Genomic DNA, 22,356 nt, shown 5'->3' on the forward strand with positions numbered 1-22,356 from the left:
CACATTTGTCTTCAGATTCTGTACTATTTTCCTCTTAAAAGATTCTCAAACTGAACTCTGATGTTCAACTCCAAAAGAACAAATAAGCAACCTTCACAAATAAGCAGTTAAATGTTACATATGAAAGGGATACAGAACATCCTTGAGAGAACAGTCAGACTTTTTCTTTAAATGTCACAGAACAATAGCAAGCAAAACCTTTTTGCTTAGAACTCCCATATTACTGTGGCTGTGAATTGCTGGCCCCTAACTGTGAATTGCAACAAGTGTGATTTAACCACCCCCTGCATAACCAGCAGCAAAATCCTCTGCTCATCACAGGATCACTGGAAATGAAATGCCATCCCAAGGAAAGTCTAGGAAAAAAGATACATTTTGCACTTCTTTTTAAAATGTGAGCAGGCCTTTAAAATAGGAGATTTCTAAGCATCAGGAGGACAAAGTACCACATCTTCAGTTTACCCTGATAACAGTAATCAAGAAACACCTACAGGAATAGGGTCATTCTAACTTAAGATACCTTTCTTATGCCCAGTATCAGCTATTCTTTGCTGTATCAAGGGGAAGAATAATTGAAACTGGATTTGTTAAGATAATTTAATGAAAAAATGCAAGCATATTTGCTTTTGTTGTGGGAACACAAACAGAGGGTTACAGGAGGTCCTTCAAAATGGAAAAGTCAATTAAAATACTAACTTCAAACATCTCTCATTACACTCTGAAGGAATTTTGATAACCATTTTAAAACTGACCACAAGTTACAGTAGTTTGGTTTTAGATAAACACTGCACGCTAAATTGAATATAAAAATAGATTCTATTTAATAAATTTGTATCTAGTGCACTATAAACATTTATCAAAGTGTTATTACAAGGGTAAATAAAGTCTGCAGCAATATTTCAAGTAACTTGATAAAATGTGTTCAGGTAATATTGATCATGAAATGGACACAGTAGGAAAGATTTTCCTCAATCACCACACTTTATTTAAACATCAAGTAAATTTCTTCCTTCAAACGAGGACTGCTGGTATTGGTTCAAGTTAGAGAGAGAGAGTGAGCTAATTAAAAAACACTATCTTGCTTAGAGTAGGGATCCCACACCATTTTTCTCCAAGCATATGTTGCAGCATTTTCCTGCATTTGAATCTGATGTTGCATTGAGATGTGGGACAGCTGAATTTGATTTGTCAAGAGCTGAGGAATGAAGTATGCTCCGGGTTTGTTATCTGTTGGCCTCTACTGTAAACTTTTGTGCTGCTTTTTGTACTGAGAGTCTTGCCACTGCCACTAGAAATGTCTCTCTGAGAAGTAACATTTTCATCTGCAGGAGAAAATGACCTGAGGTGAGGAAACTCTTCACAGTAAACAGTCTGTGCTTGAATATTAGTATTGGCTTTTTGTTGAGGATACAAGAGAGGCATTTCACCACAATCCAGATACATGCTTCCATTCCCAGAACTCCATTCACTACTGCTTCCTTCATCTCTTTCTGGAGGGTCTTTAAAATCAAATTCCTGACTTCTCTTAGACTTAGTTTTCCATTTTCCACATGATTGGATACATTTATCCTCTTTCAAGCCTGTTCTTCCATTCTTGCTCTTAAGCACATGATGAGTTGGCCCAGAGCTGCTGTGGCCATTTGTAGCCCTGTGTATTTGCATATTTTGTAGTGCTCCCTGACCAGCAAAGGGAGCAGCATCACCATTACTCACAGCACACAATGGTCCTTTGTCTATATTTGCAAGGGGGCCATATTTTTCTCTTCTTCCATCTTCATTTGGGTAACATCCTGGTAGAACACCTCTAGATGCACCATCCAGATTTAGAGAATTATTCCTGTTCTGAATATCTGAAGTCACTGTTTCACAAAGCACATGTTGAGTTTTGGTCTGTGTTGCATCAAACTGCTGTCTCAAGTCACGTGGAACACACTGCTGGACAACTTTATCAGTGCCTTTTTCAGTACTGCTTTCACTACATGATGTGCTTTCCACATGGTGTGACCTTGTCCGAAGCACACAATCTCTCTTGGAGCACTCACCTCCAGGATCAGAATTTAAACGCAGAGCTAGGAGAGGAGGGAAAGAGACAGAGAATTAAAGATAGTGTTAATATTGGAAGAAAAGCATTTCATTACTACATGCACTAAATCAGTATGCTCAAGAAGAGCAGGAGCACAGAATCCAGCTCACCTGGGCGGGCAGATTTGCGCTGGGGAATGGGCCGAAGAGGCGTTTCCAGCCCTTTAGCCATCGTAGCAAGTTTACTGGCAGCATCCATTATTTTCTTTTCAGCTCTGTCAAGAATTGTAGAACATGTGGGGAAAAAAAACAAAACCAAAACCAAGTTTAAGGGTAATTCAACTCTATGTTTTACTTCAAGGCAATGTTACTGAGAGTCAGAGAATACTGACAGGACAGTGTGCCAGGCAGCTCAGCAGTGACCTGGCACCAACATGCACGCCCTGGCAAGACTTCAGGCCAGGCACTGTTTGCTCCAAGGTGGACAAACACCAGCCTGAGATCTACACACCTCCTGCACAGCCAACAGCCATTTCCAAACATCCTTGAACTCACCCTTCATGTTTGCCATCATCAGTGAGCAGCTGCTGAAGGCATGTCAAGTAGTATTTGCGCATTTTCCGTGCTGTCTCCTGGCGCTCTCTTAAAACCTCCACTTTAATCATTTCAGCAGCTCGTTCCTTACTTTCACGGATATAACAGAGCATATCACCTACAAACACACTTCATTAGTACCAGTTTTCCCCCAGAGTGGGGAAGAAGCCAACACCACAAACTGGGATTGTCTAGCAGACCTGGAACAAGTCAGTAAGGACATGGATTTACCTGCCAACATTCCACCAAATCCTCGTGCCAGTTGTTGCCTACTGGATGAATGCCAGGGCAAACCACAGCAGGTCAATACAAAGCATCAGAAAGGAATTCAGGGATCTGATTCTGTATCTTAAGCAGTCACAGGGATTTGGGAGGAATGTTGGCTAGTAAAAATATGGGTCTAGAAACTTTTCAATGGCCATGAAGAAATTTTGGGACCTGCTGCACTCAGGTAAGAGCTGGTGCTACACTTAATCCTTCCTCCTCAGAGAGAAAGTTGCTGACTAGGCCAGAAGGCAGGATACAGCACAAGAGAAAAGCAGATTTTCTCTCAGGAGAAGCTGCAATCTAGATAGATTTTTTTTTTTTTGGAGAAACAAGATCAGTACTCAAAACACACTTTACCACTTTAAAAGACATACTACAGTACAACAAAGCAAGGATGGTAAAACAAGGCTTTGCCCATCACAATTACATGTTGAATTTAGGGTGACAATTCCACTTCTCACAGTCACTCTAGTAAGATGAGAAAATCTACTTCTCATGTGATTTGGTTGTCAGATACCTGTCCAAGCTGGCTGAAAGAAGAAGCAACAAAGTAATTTATTTTCCTCCACTAAATCTTTAACTAAGGCTTTAGGACTTACACTTAATCTTGCTCAAAGCTTTGATGTAGTGAGCACGCATTTCTTCCAGACCTTTCACAGACTCAGAGGGTGCACAAGGTTTTGAGATGCCTTCACTGGACAGTGACCTGAAAGGCATGCATATCATATTGCACAAAAGAAGCAACTTGTATCTTCCCAAAAATAAGAAATCATCTTCTTTATTTTTTAAAATACCTTGGTAGTGATCCCTGGTCTTTTAATTTGGTCTTCATCTCGGAGTTTTGTACAATTAGACCTCCTGGAACCATTTCATTTTCTATTAAAATAAAAAGATGAACCATAATTCACTGCATTTCTCTAAATTCAAGTTCAAGAGATGCTTATGTAATAACTGCTGCCTCTGGTACAAGACCCCAATGTCACAAAGCATCATTAGTTGCAGTACAGCTGTTGCAGTAACAAGCAGACACACTTCAATGAAGTCTGAATATAAAAATCATCTCATACAGTAATTAAATAAGCTTGAAGCATTCATATGCCATTACTAACACTAAACTGAGATATCAAGTATACTTGGAGAGAAATGACAGGATAAAAAAATAACAAGGGTGGTTTTGACAAACATTGAAAAAGAATTATTGTTAGCAACTGTGCCTTTGAGAGATAAAGATACAAGATAAAACTTGGTAGGTTTTGTCAGTTTACTGTGGTGAAGGTTTTTTTGTTTGTTTTGAAGTCAATAACCAAAACCCCAGTATCCACTGAAAATTACAAGATCCTACAGATGAGAGAATCAAAGTTGTCTTTAGGTGACTATCAACCCTAACCATGGATTTGCTCTGACTTAGCTTCATATTCCTTCAGAGCAAGCTGAAGATGTTTGGGGGCTATCTCCAGCTCTCCATTCAAAAGTCCTGGCACACTGCCTCTTTTTTCAAGCTCCTGGCAGCACAAATCTTCCTGAGACCCGAGGTTCCTTCCTGTACACTTCTCACTTGCAACAGTGACTACTAAAAGTTATACATCAACATGGGACAAAAAAAAAAAAAAAAAAATCAAGCCCAACCTATTTTCAGTGTTCTACTTAGTCCTCTTCTCACTGGAATGTGTGTAATATTTTAGCCCAATTAAACTAATCACAAGAGGCTGGTACCCTGTTCCAGAAGGTACAGCAGCATCTATCAACTCATAGAGCCCTCACAGCCTCAATGCACTTCCATCAGCAATGATCTGAGTTCTTCAGTCAACAAAAAAACTTGCAGGTTAAATGCTTTTAGAATTTGAGGTTTTTTGGTTTTTTTATAACAACAGCCAAGCAGGGTCTTTTGAAGTCAGCTGAAGGAAACTGTCGCAGCTGGAAAGCCTCACACACGTCTGAGCCTGGTTAAGGGATACACAAAGACTGGGCTCCTTCCAGCCAGCGCTGGCTGCTCCCCACAGCCAGGCCAGGGCGCTCTAGAGGCAGGAGCACTGCAGCGCTGCTATTGTTCTGTTAATAGACCACTCTGATGTTGGTGCTGAAGGAATTCAAGCCACATTACAGGCACAGAGCCAAAAACCCTCTTGGGTTTTGCTGCTTTATGTTTTTCAGTTGCATAAGATGTCAAACTAAACAGAAAGCCCCAGGGACATCTGTCCCTCCCAAGAAGCTTTTCCCATCCACGCTGGCTCCAGCTCTGCCATGGTACACGTGACAGCCCTGGGAAGAGCTACAATGCCAAAGTACATACTAGGCTCAGGGAGTGGGGGGAAAGGGAAGAAGGGAAAAACAAAAAAAAAAAAAAAACCCAGAGAGAAACACCACCCAGGGATTCACACCTTTTTCAACTACATTCTTGACCAAAAGAACCAGAGAAGACTACCATGCCAGGTCAAGTTCTTGACACAATAGTATCTTTTACATAAATGCAGAATTCCTTGTCTTGTGTACTGCCAAGAGCAAGCAGTATAATTCAATCTTTGAAGCTCCAATCTCGTATTACCCATTTACAAGACATAGTTTAGACCATACCCTGCATATCATGGTAGCACTGCCTTGCATGTGAACTGTTATATACTCCAAAGACTGTGCTGCTAACAACCCCCAAAGAATACACACATCTCTAGCAGATAGGACAGCTGTTCCTTTCCTCCTGAAGAATGGCTTTAAAAAGCAGAAAGCTACTAGCATTTGATAAAATGAAACCTCAAAGCCAGCATTAAATCAGTAAACTGGAGACCAGTACCATTTGTTGCAGTTTGTGACTTTAACTTAGCTTATGCAATATTAAACCACCTTACAGTCAGAAGAACTGTATCTTCCTCTATCACCTAAATATTTACTAATTAGCTAACTTGGCATTGGGGTCATCCACAGGACACTGAATATTAAAGACTGCTACTAACAAGCTCAATTTGATGATATGTAATCTGCCAGATTAAGATCAAACCCAATACCTTTGTTTGTTCCAGCTTCCTGCAAGGGTGTCTGTCTTCTCAGTCTCCTTTGTGCTTCTGCCTGGTGTCCAGCACTGCACACAGGGGGCCTTGCCACATCCCCAGTGTTTCCTGCACCATGTTGTGGGTGAGGGTATGATTCTTTATTTGCATTACTCACTAGCTCTTCATATTTCTGCAATTGAAAAACACTTCCTGAAAACACAACACAGCAAAAGAAGTGCTCCACACTACAACCAGCCCTGGTCACCAGGTTCTTTAAACCTGCAGTAGAACCACAGATTACAAGTCAAATTGTGAAGAAAACATCTATTCTATGGTATAGAAGTTGTATTTAGCAAAAATCATTGCAACAGCAGTGCCTGAATATCTTGAGTATTATTTGGAAATTCAGTAGCCCTTAATATTGCAGAACTATACCCTGTCTTTGAACAGCTGAAGATAACTTGCTTTTTAAAGAGAAAAGACATTACTAGGAAATTAAAGACTTCACTAGATAAGGTGGTTCAAGCCAATCAATGTTTTGAGATTCAAGGGCATATTAAACAGTTTACCAAGGGACATTTCATTTCCACTGCAGAAGGTGCATAAGGCACAGGAAAAAATTTCTCTTTATCATTGGGGATATAACTTGTGCCATGAAAACCTTTCAGGCCCACTTGCTGAACAGAAATATATTAACATTAAAGAAACAGTAACAAGTCATTTTCTGTCTTATTCTCAGATAATTCCCCAGCTACAACTGCTGGGTAGCAATGGCATTTCCGGTGGGATGCTCCCCACAACAAAAAACTTATTACAAGCATAAGCACTGCAAGAAGAGGAATCTGCTAAAACAACAGAAACAAGGGCTTTGGGACACAATCTGACTTAGCCCCAAACTCCTCTAGAAGAGGGTAAGACATCTTTCCTCATTTGGGCAGGCACACTGAAAAAGATTTCCTAGAGGCACAATAAAATAGGCAAAACTGTTATTCCCAAAACAGAACTGACAAACTGACCTATTGCAGGCAACTTGCAAAAAGGATTTTTAGTTCTGCAAGGTTTCCATCTTTATTTGTATAAAGAGGAGGAAAAAAAGCTTAACATGATCAAAAATCACTGTCCAATCACCACTGCAAACTGGATTTTGCAGCTATGCAAAAATCTGAGGTGGGTTCTGTCATTACAGCCCATCAAAGAGATTACAAGGAGCTTTTAACAGGCTCCTAACCTCAAGCAGGTGGATTGATCTCCTTAATTTACAAGTCTTTGCATAAATGACATTCCTAACCTGACCTTCTCTTCTTTAAAGACTGAAGATGTCAAAGCTACATCCTTTTCCTGTTCACTTGTTAATAGTAGATTTAGTCTCCTTTTAGCTTCAGAATACATGTATTAATGAACACAAATGTTGACTTTCCTATTTTTCACAATCACATGGATATTTCATGGGGGAAAACAGGCCTGAGTGACTTCTCAAATCCCTTTTCTGACATGCAGTTATAACTAACAGAAATATTACCTCTTTCCATTCTTGCTCTTTCTTTTCCAGAATTGTGCACACTGTGGTTCTATAGGCCTTTTGTAAACAAGCCTTCAGTTTGTCTTTGCCTTGACTGGATAATTGAACATGAGAATCAAAACCCTTGTCCTTCCAAGAATGTTTACTCTGTGTGCACTTGACCAGTTCTTCATGAATTTCACTCAACAAATACTCCAGCTCAAGCAGAGTCTTCTCCTCATACTGATTCATCTCATCCTGCAGCCTCTTGGCTTCCTGAGCCTCCCATTCCCGCTGCTTTTGCTCTAGCAACATCTTGATTTCTGCCTCTTTCTGAATGGAGAGATCATTCTTCTGCTTTGCAAGGTCCCCCTTTGCTGTTGCAAGGACCTCTTTAATTCTGTTTCTATGATCATCTAAGAATGATTGGTAGTCTCTCTCATTTTGCTCTTGTATCTGCAGAATTTCTTCTTGCTTTTCTTTGTTCCACTGCACACGGGCTTTTGCTAGTTCTGCTTTGACAGCTGCAGGGATTTCCTCTTTCTTTAGCTCCAATTCCCTCCTCAGAGAAATTATCTTTTCTTCAAGTTCTTTAACTCTTAGTCCAGATGTCTCTGTACTTTCATATTCTTTCTTCCATTTCTCCTCAGCAGCTGAGAGAACCATGGCTAACTGGCAAATAGACAACACAGTCATTAGAAATACATACACACATTCATAGATAGACAAAATGTAACTCCGAGTCATTAAAATTTATTTCAGATCTTTTCAATTTATTTAGTAAAAAACAAACCTATATAGGCTTTTCCTTTTATAAGGAAACATCTTTCCTTAGTGACTCCCTGTGTCTGTGTCTACATTCACTCCTCAGTAATATATGGGATTTGGAAGACTTAACTGTTTATCAACACACACATAGCAGTATTTTGGGCTACCTGCTCTGCTGTAGTCTTTTGGTGTTCCTTTTCCCATTTTTCTTGTTCTGTCTTTAGATTTAGTTTGTACTCTTGCAGCCACTTGGCATGAGCTTGGGCTAAAGCTGCATCTACCTTTAAACAGATAAAAAGCCTGCTTCAGTCATAGGTAGGTACATTTTTATTATTACTTTCATGTAACAGTGCAAGAATAGATTTCAGTTTGGATTGCCTATGTTTATAGAAATTAAAAGAACCAGACCAGCAGCACTTCATGCATTTCTTGATGTAAAAATTATGCCAAAATTAAAAATACTAAATTAATTTTTAACAAAATAGTATAAAATCTAAATATTGTTCAGTTCTGTTCAAAACAGTGTGAAAAACCACATGCAACAATTTTTTCAGAACTTTAGGAACTCTATTTCTAATATAGCAAATAGCAATAATAAACTTCAGAGGAAGTTAGTGAAGGAGTCCACTTTCTTATTTTTTTAAGGTGACTAAAGTGGACACAGCAGTTTCACAGACTCCAGGTAGATAGAACAATTATTTGTTACCTGGCTGGCAAGATTTTTACAGTATTTATTTTCCAGTTCTAATTGAAATTCTTTTAAGGCCTCTTCAGAGGCTGTATTTTCTTTCAGAGCCTTCTGGATCTGCAGCCTCTGCTCTTCAACAGTCCCTTCTAACTCTTGAGTTGAAGCTTCATCCACAGCTTCGTCAGTTTGGCAGCTGCAGTCATTACATTCAACTACAGTTCTTCTCACTTCTTCCAGCCTACTTTGCCATTCTCTTTCTAACTTGGCAAAGACTTGTTCTTTATTCTAAGGAAAAAAATATTTTTAAGAAAAATCTCCCCAGTGTCTCAATAAACAGATTTCACTGGTGTTTAGCAAATGAAACACTGTTCACATCAATGATACTCCCTAACAGGAGAAAAACAAAACCATGCACAGAGAGAGTTTGGTAACTCATCAGAGCTTTCTCCTATGGGGTAGGACACACAAAGGATTTCTATATGATACCTGAGTGAAACAACAGAAAGCATAACCTTCACTCAAGCACCAGGGTGTAAAACTCCAGCATATTACCAGCTGTGACACTCAGGGTGTTCTGTTTGTTACTTTGCAAGATTTAGGTTTTGGGTTTCTTTAAAAATATGAAACATGTATAATGCCTGACTCCTTCAGAGGCTTTTAAAATGACAAATCCTTAATAGCCACTTCCAATGGCAGAATAGCACCACATAAATCTAAAGTTCTCTTCCTGAAAATAAACAGCAAAACAAGAACAAAAAACTTGAAATTCCCTGATCTAAGTTTCATACCTCCTTTTCTTCCTTTTCCCAGTGAATTTTGGCTAATGCAACTTCCTCTTGAACCTGCTGGTTTTTCTCTTCCAGCCACTGCTTCTTTGCTGCTGTCATGGACCTGATGTGTTCCTCTTCAAGCTCAGTCCTTAGAAGTTTAAGGGAGAGTTCTTTTTCTTCTAGTAGCTGTTTCTTGAGCTAGACCAAAAAATAAATTAAGTATTCTCCAAGGCACAACTGCTCTGGTACAAAACTATGAGAATGCATGAGACACATGATTAACTCTCTAGAGGCTCTACACTGATCTTACAGAAGACACCTAGATAAGAGATTTAACTCTCAAAAAAGGTGTTTTAAGATATTATATCAGAGATTATTATAGGCTATTGCCATAAAGTTTTCATATCAAGCATCTTTACTCCCCTCATACTTTGAGCTGCACCTCTTTGCTATACTTGCTTACTCAGACAGCTGATCTGCTTCAGTCATTGCACACTGATATCTTCATAAAAGCAAAGCTTTTAATCAAATCAGTCTGAATTCATTACTACTTAAAAAAAACCACTGTGTTTTTCATATCAGTTTTATATAGTTTTGTAACATCGTTCAGGGTTTTTTGAAAATGTCTTATGAATGTAGAAGCTCATACTGCTGACTAAGCATCCTCAGAAGTCAGAATTATGGAAGTTCACTACATGAAAACAAATAGCTATTGGAAAGAGTTACTTGTACAGTATTTCAAAACCCAGAACACACCACCAGCTTAATTTTAAAAAAATCACGAAGTTATATGTATGAGCTTTCTGGTTCAGCTGCATCTCTTCCAAGTAGGTTCTGCAAACATTAACAAAATTAAATACACTGTTTTCAAGATGCAATATTAATGAGTGAAATTATATGGTTTATAGGCAATTCCATTTATACCTTCTCTTCCTTCAGCTGCTGCTCTTGTTGAAATTTCTGTCTTAAAGTAGTTTCCAAGGTTTCCTTCTCCTGACAAACACCAATGTAACATTCCTTCACTGCAGTAATCTCTTTGTTCAGCTCCTCTATGTTATCCCTTCAAAGGACAGATTACTTATTATCAATTGGCCTCGGAGGACAGCAAGCCAGCTTTAAAATAAGTGTAACTAGCAGTGAAAGTCAGACAGGAAACATGAAAATTTCAGTAAAAATGAAAATAATGCTAAGTCTTACTTTAACTTCGAGATTGTCTCTTCAGAAGTTTGAAGAAGCAGCTGCTTTTCCACAGCAAACCTCTCCATCAGCTCCTTCTCAAAATGTGCTTTGGTGTCCTCATGATGTTGCTGATAAGTTCTTTCACACCTTCCATTCCAAGAAAGGAAAAACAACTACCTGATTTCAACTACCTAGGTTCACGTTTTCCATAAGAAAATATCTTTCTAACATTGACCTCCTCTTGTACCTGATAGCTGGAACAAGATTATGTGTGCAGGATGAAAATCCACAAATTAAACTAAGTTAACAGACTTACCTGTCAATGGCCTCTTGCTTATCATGATCAAACTCCTGAACCATCTTTCTCATCTGACAACAGAGGTCTTGATTTAAGCTTTTCAGTTTTTCTTCATTTTCCTTCAGTTCTTCAATAGTTGAAGTATGGGCCTGGACAAACAAGGGTCAAGTAATATGGGGTAGTAAGAACCTTTTCTAATGACAGATTTTTAGCATTGGTGGGAGTTTTTTGTGATTTTTTTTCTGTAGTGGTAAGCAGCATCTCTGTCTTACCTCAACTTGCTGTAGCAAAGCTTCATTAGCCTCTTTGAGTTGCAGAACTTCTTCCTTTAGATTATCAGAAGCATCCTTCAAATTTGTGACAGGCTAAAAATAAATAAAATTAAAATTATATCTTTCAAGACATAAATGACTTAGCAGGTAATGTTTAAAAAGTTCAGTTGTCAAATAAAATTTGTACTTAAAAAATACAGGGAATTATTGCACTGCAAGATCACAGAATCACAGCTATTCTAGATGAATTCTTAGAACTCAGTATTGTGAAGCTTTGCAGAAGCACACACTCAGTGTAGTATTTGCAAGCTGAATGACAACAGTCATCCAACAGAGAGCACACTTCCCACAGACATTGGATTCCTACCCCACAGCCAGGTCTCCATGTACAGATACTGCAACTCTGATCAATCCACAGAGGCAAGGCAATAATGGGGTAAAGAGAGATGCAATATCAAGGAGATTTCTTTTTGATGAAATTACCCATGATGGCCCTCTGAAGGCAATCTATTAAATGTTCTGATTGCATCATCTAATGGTACTGTCAGCCCTCTTGCAGAAATTACAAGGTCCTTTTGGCTAAAGAAAACCATCTTTTCCCTATGAAATTTACTTGTAACATAAGCATGGCAGACATCAGGCACTCTCAAGCATATAAGGCATCATTTAAGGACTCATTTAATAACGCATAGGCTGCCCAGGTTCTGCTTCAGTTGTTTTCTTTTCAACCAAAGATACAAAACCAGAGTTGCTATGAATACTCAGCTATGCATAAATTTTTGCTCTCTTCTCATAAGCAGCTTTGGTTTTGTTCCCCAAAAACCAGGAATACTTGACTTTTACAGAAGTGTAAAATAACAAACCTCTGAATCTCTTGATGCTTTTTCTGCTTTCAACTGCTTGTATTCCTCTAGTGTCTTCTGGCAATCCTTAAGACTATGTTGTAGTTGAGTAATCTGGTTTCTCTTCATTTTATTACTGTTCAATAAACGTTCCAGCTCAGCTTTTAATTCTACAATAATTTCATCTTTAGAGAGTTCTTTATCCATGTCTCTGTTCTGTATTGCACTATCAGGAAAGATATAACCAGTTCAGTATTTAAGAGACAAAAATCATTTAGCTGAAAGGAGGTGGTAGCAAAGAGAAGAGTAAGTAATGCTACCAGAAATACCAGGATGTCTAAGATGCAATAGTAAAAAGCATAAGAGGACATGAATATCAAAGCTTTTCCATCAAGTTGCAATTAATTTACAGAGAACTTGTTAATTCAGCTGTTTCCTCAAAAGATTCATTCTCACATGATTTGAAGAGTTTTGAAGCAACTCCACTGATGTTGATGTAAAAGACAGTTTTAGCTTTAAGCAACTGTGTGGAGTCTTTGAGCAAGAAAAGTATCCATGAATATACTTCAACAATTAAAGGAACAGCAATATAGTCCCTATAAAATCTGAAGACTTATTAAATAGCAACCAAGATTATTAATTAGGCGACCAATTTATGGTATTAGTACAGTTTCTGTTTCTCAGATTACCTGGCAATACAAGCACTATTTCAAATATCTATCAAAAACCTGTGTGTTGATCCAGCAGAACCCTCTTCTTACATATAACTTGCATGATTTCTTAAGGATTTAAAGTTTTTCTTTCAACAAGAATCACTCAATACCTGCAGAATTTTGGCTTCTTCCCTGTGATTTTTTTAATTCCCAGCTCTACATAGGAATCACCCAGGCTCGTAGGTCGCTCTCCACCTGCATCATTCAAAAATACTCCCAGCTTGGCAGCAGATTCATACAAAGCTATTTCTTCTTTCAGTTCCATTAATTCTTCCTGAGAGGAAGAGACAGAAAAAAATTTACACTGACCAGTGAGACTCCAAGCCAACATATCAGGCCCATGATAACTCTACCAAAGAAAATAAACACATGGAGCTCTTCCTTCTAGATATAATTCTATTTAGCTGCATTTAATTGAATTGTCTAGCATTAACTTATTTATACTTTCATTTTTCATTTCTGATACCTCTAGCAAAGCATATATTAAAACTAAAAATTTGTTAAAATATTCAAGAAATATTCTCTCTTGTTCTTGTTACAGTCCATCTATGAAGTATTATTTATTTTGCTCTTCTGCATTCCTGCTGTCCTTGTACAGCAAAATGGATGACAACAGAAAAGTACATACCTGGAGAAACAGCTATTACTCTAGTACTTAGTAGGATTCACAGTTTCCAAGACAACAGACTTAAATCAAACATATAAATTGGAAACACACACTTCCACTGATGCTTTACAGAGGACTTTGTCGCAATCCCTTTTGCTGACAAAAGATAAATTTCAGAACATGGTATCTCCTCATTAAATTACAAGACTTCAAGCACACAGAATTTACATTCAATTTTTTTTTCCAAAAGCAGGCTGGACAGAAGTATGATATCAGATTCGTGCCAATACAATTGCCCAATTGTGTTTTAATTGGTGGGAAGGAAGGAAGTCCAACATGCAACACTGGGAGAGGAAGTAGTCAAAGATGATGTACTTGTTTCCTCCAAAAATTTAAAATGTTTCAACCACCAACATCTTAGTAATAATGCCTCTCCCCCCACCATCAAATGAAAACATTTTATTCTAACATACAATATTCCATAAAATTAACCTGCAAAGCCTTGTTCATGTTGTTGCTTATCATCTGTGCAGACTGAGCTTGTTGCAATTGAAACCGTAACTGATTTGTCTCCTGCATTGAGCCTATTGTAGGAAAGAAAAGGGAGAAACAGAACAAGTCAGAAATATGCAAGAAAGTCCATACAATCTGAAGTTATCTGTTAAAAATAGCAATGTTGATTCTGGCAATAGACATGACTGTTTTATTTCCTTGAGCTCACTAACAGTTACTAAACACGTTACTATGAAAAGACTTCAATGTGAAGGTGGGCAAAAGTCAAACACACAAACTGCAAAACATTTCACAATCTATTTCTATGATATAAATTTCCAAAAATCAGCCTCCAGCTCCCAAAACAATTCTTCTCACTAGGACCTGAATTCAGAATGGCAATTCAAGTCAAGCACCTTAATACAAAATTAAGTAACTTGCATCCAAAACCTGTTGTTTAGTACGAAACAAGGTTTACACATATGCAGCACAAAATACATATGAACACACTTTAATCACTGTTGTTTGGGGTTTGGAGATGATTCTTACTTTTATTCCTATTTGGTTTTTACATCTTAGTGTAGAATGAACTTTCAATCTGACTAATCCACTACATAGGAAACAGTCAAGAAGACAATTAGGTTGATGTTGATTCCACTTCCATAGAAACATCAATTTCACATTTAGAAAAAATAAAGATATTTCTCCAAGGAAAGGTAATAGTATGAGTAAAGGGCTGACCTGTTTGAAGTAAATTTGCACATTGCTTTTGGCTTTCTTCTAGGCTTCTTGTCAGTCGATTTATTATTTCAGTTTTTTCACATTTGGTTTCTTCCAACAATTTTTCAAGTTGCTTAACATGCTCTCCTCGATTTTTGCAAAGCTCTTTCTAGGAAGAGAATATTTTTACTTGTTTTACAAACATTTAACCATCTAGAACTGTTTCAGATACAGAAAAACTCAATATATACAGGATAAAGGAGAAAAATAAATCAGATACCTAAAGGGGTAGAGGACAGTTAAATCAATCACAGATCAAACACTATCCTTGGCTGACAAGTGACCTCCTACAGCATCAAAGTTCAGTTTTCACTGGGAGGCAGTAATTGTACTCATATATAAACATACATGGATGAGAATCATTTCATATTTCCTAGAGCAGTTACTTTTCAGCACATCAGATTATCTCCTGTAATTAATCACATACACTTAGTCTATTGCAGAAAAAAAATCAAGCCTTCACATGATATCAAGGCAGTTTATTTTAACTGAGCCCAAGCCAAGCTAGCAAGTGCCAATACCCTGTGAAAGAGGAATTGTAGTTTCCTTTTCAGAGGATATACAAAGTAGACATTTCTATAACATTACTCAGTTACCTACACAGACCTGGGAGGCACAATGCTTTGTATCTACGCCTTTTGACTTTTCTATCTTCACTCAAAAAACAGATCTCCCTCTTTGAATACCCCCCAAAATGCTACTCTATATTTTACACTAGAGACAAAGTTGTAAAAGCTTTGTTGAGGTACTAACATACAAAAATTTAGCAGTGCATTTTGTTTAGTACCAGTCACCTTTCCAAGTATACATCCCCTCTATTTCTATATGTTGAGACAAGAATTAGAGAAACTTAATTTTATTTTCTTAATGTGAAATAAGAGGAAAATGTATTAAGAACTGCCTGGAATACATTGCTTGAATATTTCTAATAGTGAAATGGATTCTTATATCAAGTGGAATAATTTCAGTAAGCTCTACAACCATGTAACACAATCTATATCAAACTCCATCTTAAAGACAGCCTTTTACCCCTTCTCTGTTTTTAAATCCTTACTTCTAAAATAAAGTCACTGTTGAATGGTTAGTCATAGTCATCCTTCAGCATTCTGAGACCAAATCTTGGCAGACTGCTCAATAAAAATTTTTTCTTGTTTTTTTCTTGCAAGAAAACATTATTTCTTAATTAGTCCTTTTCTTTCCCAGAGTTATTTGCAGAACTCCTTCAAAAACATTGTTCACAGAAGGAAAGCTCAGGAGAGCAACTAAGACAATGAATTCCTGGCTCCTCTGCATCTGCTATGTACAAACTCACAATTTGAATTTACAACTGCCTGCAGATGTTTATGAAAACATACGACATAGGCCTCATAATGTTGAGACTTTCCATTTTCTTAGCAGCTTTCAGAAGGAGTTATTAGAATTGTAGGTCAAGAAATGCAGTTTGGGAAACATGGGGAGCTCTCAGTGTCTCCAGTACAGTACTCAGTATCCTAAAACAATTTCTCACCTGCTCTCTGAGTGCAGATTGTGTAGTGTCAAGCTTCTGCTCTAATGACAATACTTGCTGTTCATACTTCTGCTTGAGTGCAGAAATAATGGCCTCATGTTGTTCTCTGGCTCGCTGGAGGGCATCTGATCTCTGGAGTTCTAACAGCTGCTTTTGCATGCTTTCCATGGCCACCTCTGCCACTTTGGATTGCTTCAGTATCTGTAGGAACAGTATGACAGTAGTTGCTAGTTACATACATTTCACTGTTGCTCTAATATTCTGTACATCAGTTCATTTTTGTTCTGTGCAGAAGTTGCCACAACTCCTCAGATGATGCCTGTGTTTTCATACACAGTATTTTCAACCACTGAATCCTATCCATCCATCATGTATTTAGCTTTCGCAATGATCATGACCAGCATTTCAAGAGACTAGCAGTTCTGTTTAATGCAAATGCATCACAAATTGAACTGTAGAGGTCTTTCAAAAAAACAATCTAAAAATATTTACAGTACCTGCTCCTCATTGGTAGTAAGAGTCTGAATTTGAGTTTCAAGGGCCTTGATTTGGCCTTCAAGATGCATTTCCCGTTCCTTTCCATTCTGATAGAGTTTCTGAGACTCATGAAGACTAAGAGCCAAACCATCCTTTTCATCTGAAAAGACAGACACAACTGTGTGAGAACCATGGCCAGCCACCCAAGAGCTTCATGCAACACAACTGCTCAGTACCTGCTCTATAGAACCATTCACTCTGCCCTGTACTGTGAACACCAGAAGACCAAACAAAACCACTTAGTCTCCATCCAGCACCCACTGTGTCCCCCTGGCAGCAGGGAGCACTCCAATGCACTGCTTCCAGGAGGGTCCTGAAGGTACAAGCCCCATCTGGCAGCAGGAGAACCTCACATTGTGGCATTTACATTCTCTGAAAAATCCCCAGGCAAGGGGGTTTTTCAGAGAATGTGAATGCCACAATGTGAGGTTCTCCTGAGAAGCCTCAGAGAAAAGGGAAACAATTATTATCTCATTTGCTTCTCCTGTGTTTTGCTCCTCTGGAATGTGTTTGGAGATTGTTTACAGGTGATTGTTCCATTGGATTCTGGTGTGAGTTGTTTTCACTCATTGGCTAATAAGGGCCAAGCTGTGTCAGGACTCTGGAGAGAGTCACAAGTTTTCATTATCATCTTTTTAGCATTGTGCAAGTATCCTTTCTGTATTCTTCAGTTTAGTTTAGTATAGTATCCTTTAATATAGTACCTTAAAATAATAAATTAGCCTGAGAACATGGAGTCAGATTCATCATTCCTTCCTGCCACAAATACAATCTCACAAATAGTCTCAAATCAAGTTTACAAGTACGATAAATACCTTCAAAGACACTTTCTAAATCAATCTCAGAATTTAAAAGTTGCTAGATACCAATAAAATCTAAGAATTACCACAGAATATTTTACCTTTGACCATTGAAAGCTGATGATTCAAATACCTAATCTGCTGTGCACTCTTTTCTAGCTTTTCATTAAGTTCTTCCAGTTGTCTTTCCCTTGCTTTATTTAGAACTTGAAGTTGAAGAATCTGCATGTTTTCTGAAGAATCTGCCAAATTTCAAACAGCATGCAGACAAGTCAGCACAGATACCAAGGAAGTCATTGCTGTAATTCCTACTCCAAAATATTTTTTATAGTGCTAAGTTCATTGCTGGTGCACAAAATTATTTTTTTTTAAATCCACATTTGATTTGCATCACTCAAATTGCTCTGGCAGCAATGGCTGAAGGATTGTGCAAACTACAATTCCAACCTTACAGCAGACCCAGATGAAAGTTTCCATGCTGTGAACTCACAGACTTGTGGCCACTACAAGTTTACAACATGTCTGACAAAGCAGTTCAGCCATTTGAAGGGTACCTAACAGAAAAGCCCAATGTGGCATCACTCAGAGTGCACTTCCCAAGGTACAGTGAGTCATTATTTTCCAGTATTATGGAAGGAGAAAAAGTGTCAACAAGGTTTGACATCAAGCCACCAGAAATAAATTTTCAGTTTCATCAATCAAAACTACATGTTCAATGCCCAAAATTCATATACCCTTAGCAAAAAGAGATCATTTCGGGATATAAAAGATTCTATACTTCAACACACTTTTAGCTGTCCTCTTACTGCAAAACTACTGCAATCAACATGTTCACTGCTTTCCAGTGAACTTGTGTAAAAAGTTTATTTCAAGTCTAAGCATCAAACACTTACTGTCATCATTGCCCAAGAATTCATGTTGCAAACCTTCAAACACTTCATTTCTTCTGTTTCCTTCTTGCATTCCTGGAATATTTTGATGAATGCCATTTTGGTATGGTTTATAAGTCACTTTGTAAGATTCTGGTGACTGGCCATTGACAACATCAGATGCAACAAATTGCTGTTGTGACAATACACACATAAGAGGAAATACATTAAAGCTACAACAGTACTCTTGCTCAATAAAAAAATATTTTTCATTTTACAGGTTGACATTAAGAAGAGTTCTAGTAGCTCTTCATTGTGAGGCTCCAATCCAGCACAACATTTCATTCTTCATGAAAGCTTCCAGCTTAGAAAAGCAGTGAAATGTTAACTTAAATAGAGTAAGCACACACTTAAGTGAATCACATTCATTCTACCTCACGGAATTCTACCAAGGCAACAGGAGAAAGAACAAAAGTTATAACATGAACATATGAAAACTCAGTGACTAATGTTTCATTTTTTTAAATAGGCTACAGAAGCCTCCCATCACTGTTTGAACTGATTGTAAGAGACTAAAGGCACGTAGAAATATTACTACCATAGCTAAAATCCTGTGAAAATTTTCCAAGAGATAGAAAAATGTGTCAGCTTCTAAAATACCTTAAGATGTTCCTTTGGATCATCTGAAAAATTTAATATTTTATTTTGCTGATTGTCAAATTCTGGTTTGTGGCCATTTGTATAAGGCCTGAAGTTTTCAGGAAGATGATAGACATTGTTCTCTTGGTAGCAGCTTGGAGAGTTAAACCCATCTCTACCAAGATACACATGATCTGGATCATCTTGGCCATCCTGGCCACAGTAATCTTCTTTAACATCATATAAATGTTTCTTCTCTTCATCATTATGTAGGACATTCCAATTCTTCCCATGTTTTTCACCATGATCAGTTTGCTGGTCACACAAGAATTGTTCAGGGTACAGATTTTGTCCTTGTTCATAGCCCTATGAATGGATATGAGGTTTAGAATTGCTCTCTCAAAACTCAGATTTCATCCCACCCTCTTTTTCCTGAGGTTACCAACCCTGAAGTTAGAAATACTTCAAATGAACACCAAAACACTTCACCTACATGTATTTCTCTAATTAATTTAAACAATATTCAGCATGTTATTATGAACAAGCAGCAATTACATCCCTGCTCATACAAACTTACATTTGGAGGATCACTGATCAGTGGATGATCCTTCCACCTTCCATCAAGCTTCCCAGGCTCATGTGACCTAGACAGACACAAGCAGCTTAACCATGTACTAATAACTTCAGGGAAAAAAACCTTCTCTTAAATCAAGGCACATCTAATTTACTGCAAATTGCACTACGACTCCCCTTTTATTGGGATTACTTTTATACACCTCATTAACTCAGACTTTGCTCTATTCTTGAAAGCACAACATAAACAATAAAAAGATGGTGCCAAATGCCTTACTGCTCCTCAGTGTCCTGGATGCTACAGTCTGAGAAACTGGAGAGTTGGTCTCCACTGTCCTCCAGCATATCATGGGGAAGGTCTGTCAACAATTGCTGCAACTGAAATAGAACAAACAACATTCATTATATGCTTTTCAGGAAAATTAATACAATTTCAGCCCAAAAACATTGGCAAAGCAGGCCACTTGCACAAAATCCTGGTTTGCTTCCTCCAAGGAGGAATTTGCAAAGAGACTTGTACCACAGAATGCTTGCTAGACTAGAGTACCAACCAAAGCATTTTTCTGCCAAACTCTTGTTAAGAAAAGAGTTGCACCAGAAAGAGATAAGGCAAATGCCATCTAGTAGATGTATCCCAGGACAGACTAATTTCAAAGAACCATCTGCAAATGGATGATGCCAGGATTTCTCCTCTCTGATCTCCAGGGTAGAGAGGTATTGGACATTGAAAACATGCTCTTTCTGAGAAGTCTGGATGGAAATCCAGGTAAGAACTTGCCAGTCAGTACCACTACATTCAAGAAGTCATCACTGAAAAGATTAGTGCTCTGCACACCTGGACACAAACAGAGAAAAACACCACAACTAAAACACACCTAAACTTCACTTCTTATGCTTTTCAAGAGTGGAACAGTCTGCAACCTCTTTTGCTCTTACCAGACTACATAAACCTTTTTCTTTCTTTTTACACACTTAAAAGATAGGAAGACAAATTCATAAGCCTTCAGATTAAATTACTTAATTCTTTTTCACCTCTTGTTCTCTTGCATAATCTTCTTGGTCATAGTCTTCATCTTCATGTTGAGTTTGTAGAGCTGCACTATCAAAGTCAAGGGACATTGTTTTCTAATATTGATTTTGTGTATCCAGCAAAACCTACCACAGGACAGGAAAACATCACATGTCAGTAAAATACATGAGGAATCAAAAAGCATCACCTGAATTACTCAGCATGAAAATATAATTCTTGAAAGAGTCATTGCACACTATTTGTTCCTCATACATCCAAGCCTATTCTCTTCCAAGAATTTAGCTTTTAAAATAAGACTGACATAATTTCTTAAGTTCACTTACAAGCAGACATTATTTTCTGCAAGTACTGCACAGTATACGTAAGATGTGATACATGATGATAATAATGCCCACTTTTGAATTTTGCTTCATAGTCTTCTAGAGAACAACTACAGTTTGTATTAAAAACTGAAAGTATGTTGTTCCTTGTTCATTTGTATAACAGCTCCAAAAGGAAAAATAGGAAAAGCATCACAGAAATCTGAAAAGCACCACATGAGCTGCAGATTTCACTGCTTAAGAAGAGAGTCTTGACCCCAAGGGCCTGTGAACACTGAGCAGTGTGCTCACAGAAAGCTGCTGTGTGTAAGTGCCGGCCCAGGTCTGGTTACAAGATAAGTTACTCCCTGTTGAAGGGACACTTGTTTGGGCACACAGGTGCAGCACACACTGAAGTCTTCACCTGGTATAATGTAACATTACAGGAGCATTATCTCCAAGTTAAAAGTCACTGCATCACAGTTAAAGGACCTTTTTGCCCACAGCTGTTCATGGAAGCTCTCCGGCAGAGCTGCAGGAGGCCTCACAACGCAGCCCCTGTCCCTGTGCCCCCCGTGACCCCTCTCACAGGCGGCTCTGAGGCTCCCGCTGCCCCCACACCGCACCAGCTGAAGCACCGGCCCTGTCCCCTTCCTTAGGGCGCTCCCCAGCCCGAGGAGCGAAGGCAGCCGGCCGAGAGAGCACAGCCGGCAGAGCCGCCAGAGCCGCGGCCAGCCCCGGAGAGCCGCACCTGGACGGGCCGGGGCAGCTCCAGGGGCGCGGGGCGAGCTCGGCCGCCGCCACCTCAGTCCGCGCGGAGGGCGGCGCGGGGCGATGCTGCCGTTACCCAGCGCACCTCCCGCGGGGCCTCAGAGCCGCGGACGGCGAAAAACCGCGGCCCGCACACCGGAACCCACCTGAGCCGCCACGGCCACCCGCCCTCACAGCGACCACCGGGGCGGACCCGCCGCGCTTCCTCATCACACCCGGCCCGCGCCCGCCGAGCTGATTGACAACCCCGGGCACCAACCCGCGGCCAGAACCGCCCCGAGCCGCGCTGAATGACAGCCCCAGGCACCAACCGCAGCCAGAGCCCGCCCGGCCGCGCGGGAGGGCAGGCCCGCCCCCGCTGATTGTTTGAAAGCAGGCGCGCATGGTCGCGGGAACGCGCCTGGCGAGCTGATTGGCCAAGCAGGAAACCAATGACAGTGTGAGTTTTGTGGAGGGGCGGGGTTTCGTGGGCGGCCAGCCGGCGCCATCTCGCAGCGGGAAGTGGCGGTCGCCAGGCAACGCGCGGCCGCGGGGTGACGTCACGAGCCCGCGAGCCGCGC

General features: G+C 39.3%; 1 protein-coding gene across 5 annotated transcripts; it reads right to left on the reverse strand.

The window, feature by feature from the left end:
- Window positions 1-962: 962 nt before the first annotated feature.
- On the reverse strand, window positions 963-22,008 carry CEP152 (centrosomal protein 152). Of its 5 annotated transcripts, XM_063169739.1 has the most exons (27): window positions 21,943-22,008; window positions 20,729-20,851; window positions 19,974-20,074; window positions 19,701-19,767; window positions 19,145-19,489; window positions 18,509-18,677; window positions 17,717-17,857; window positions 16,776-16,915; window positions 16,279-16,479; window positions 14,733-14,880; window positions 13,992-14,083; window positions 13,003-13,166; window positions 12,201-12,405; window positions 11,338-11,430; window positions 11,084-11,214; window positions 10,786-10,914; window positions 10,513-10,648; window positions 9,607-9,786; window positions 8,837-9,103; window positions 8,298-8,411; window positions 7,384-8,034; window positions 5,880-6,054; window positions 3,678-3,759; window positions 3,483-3,589; window positions 2,578-2,734; window positions 2,194-2,297; window positions 963-2,069 (listed from the first exon to the last, which is right to left on the reverse strand). In XM_063169739.1, the coding sequence occupies exons 2-27, from the start codon at window positions 20,813-20,815 to the stop codon at window positions 1,189-1,191; spliced, it is 5,067 nt and encodes a 1,688-aa protein (XP_063025809.1). In that variant the 5' UTR covers window positions 20,816-20,851; window positions 21,943-22,008; the 3' UTR covers window positions 963-1,188. The 5 variants fall into 5 exon arrangements, with proteins under 5 accessions (XP_063025809.1, XP_063025812.1, XP_063025811.1 ...); XM_063169742.1 differs by lacking the exon at window positions 19,145-19,489; XM_063169741.1 differs by lacking the exon at window positions 8,837-9,103.
- Between the last annotated feature and the right edge of the window lie 348 nt (window positions 22,009-22,356).

The sequence above is a fragment of the Melospiza melodia genome, chromosome 15 (genome assembly GCF_035770615.1).
Source record: "Melospiza melodia melodia isolate bMelMel2 chromosome 15, bMelMel2.pri, whole genome shotgun sequence".
Taxonomy (NCBI): domain Eukaryota; kingdom Metazoa; phylum Chordata; class Aves; order Passeriformes; family Passerellidae; genus Melospiza; species Melospiza melodia.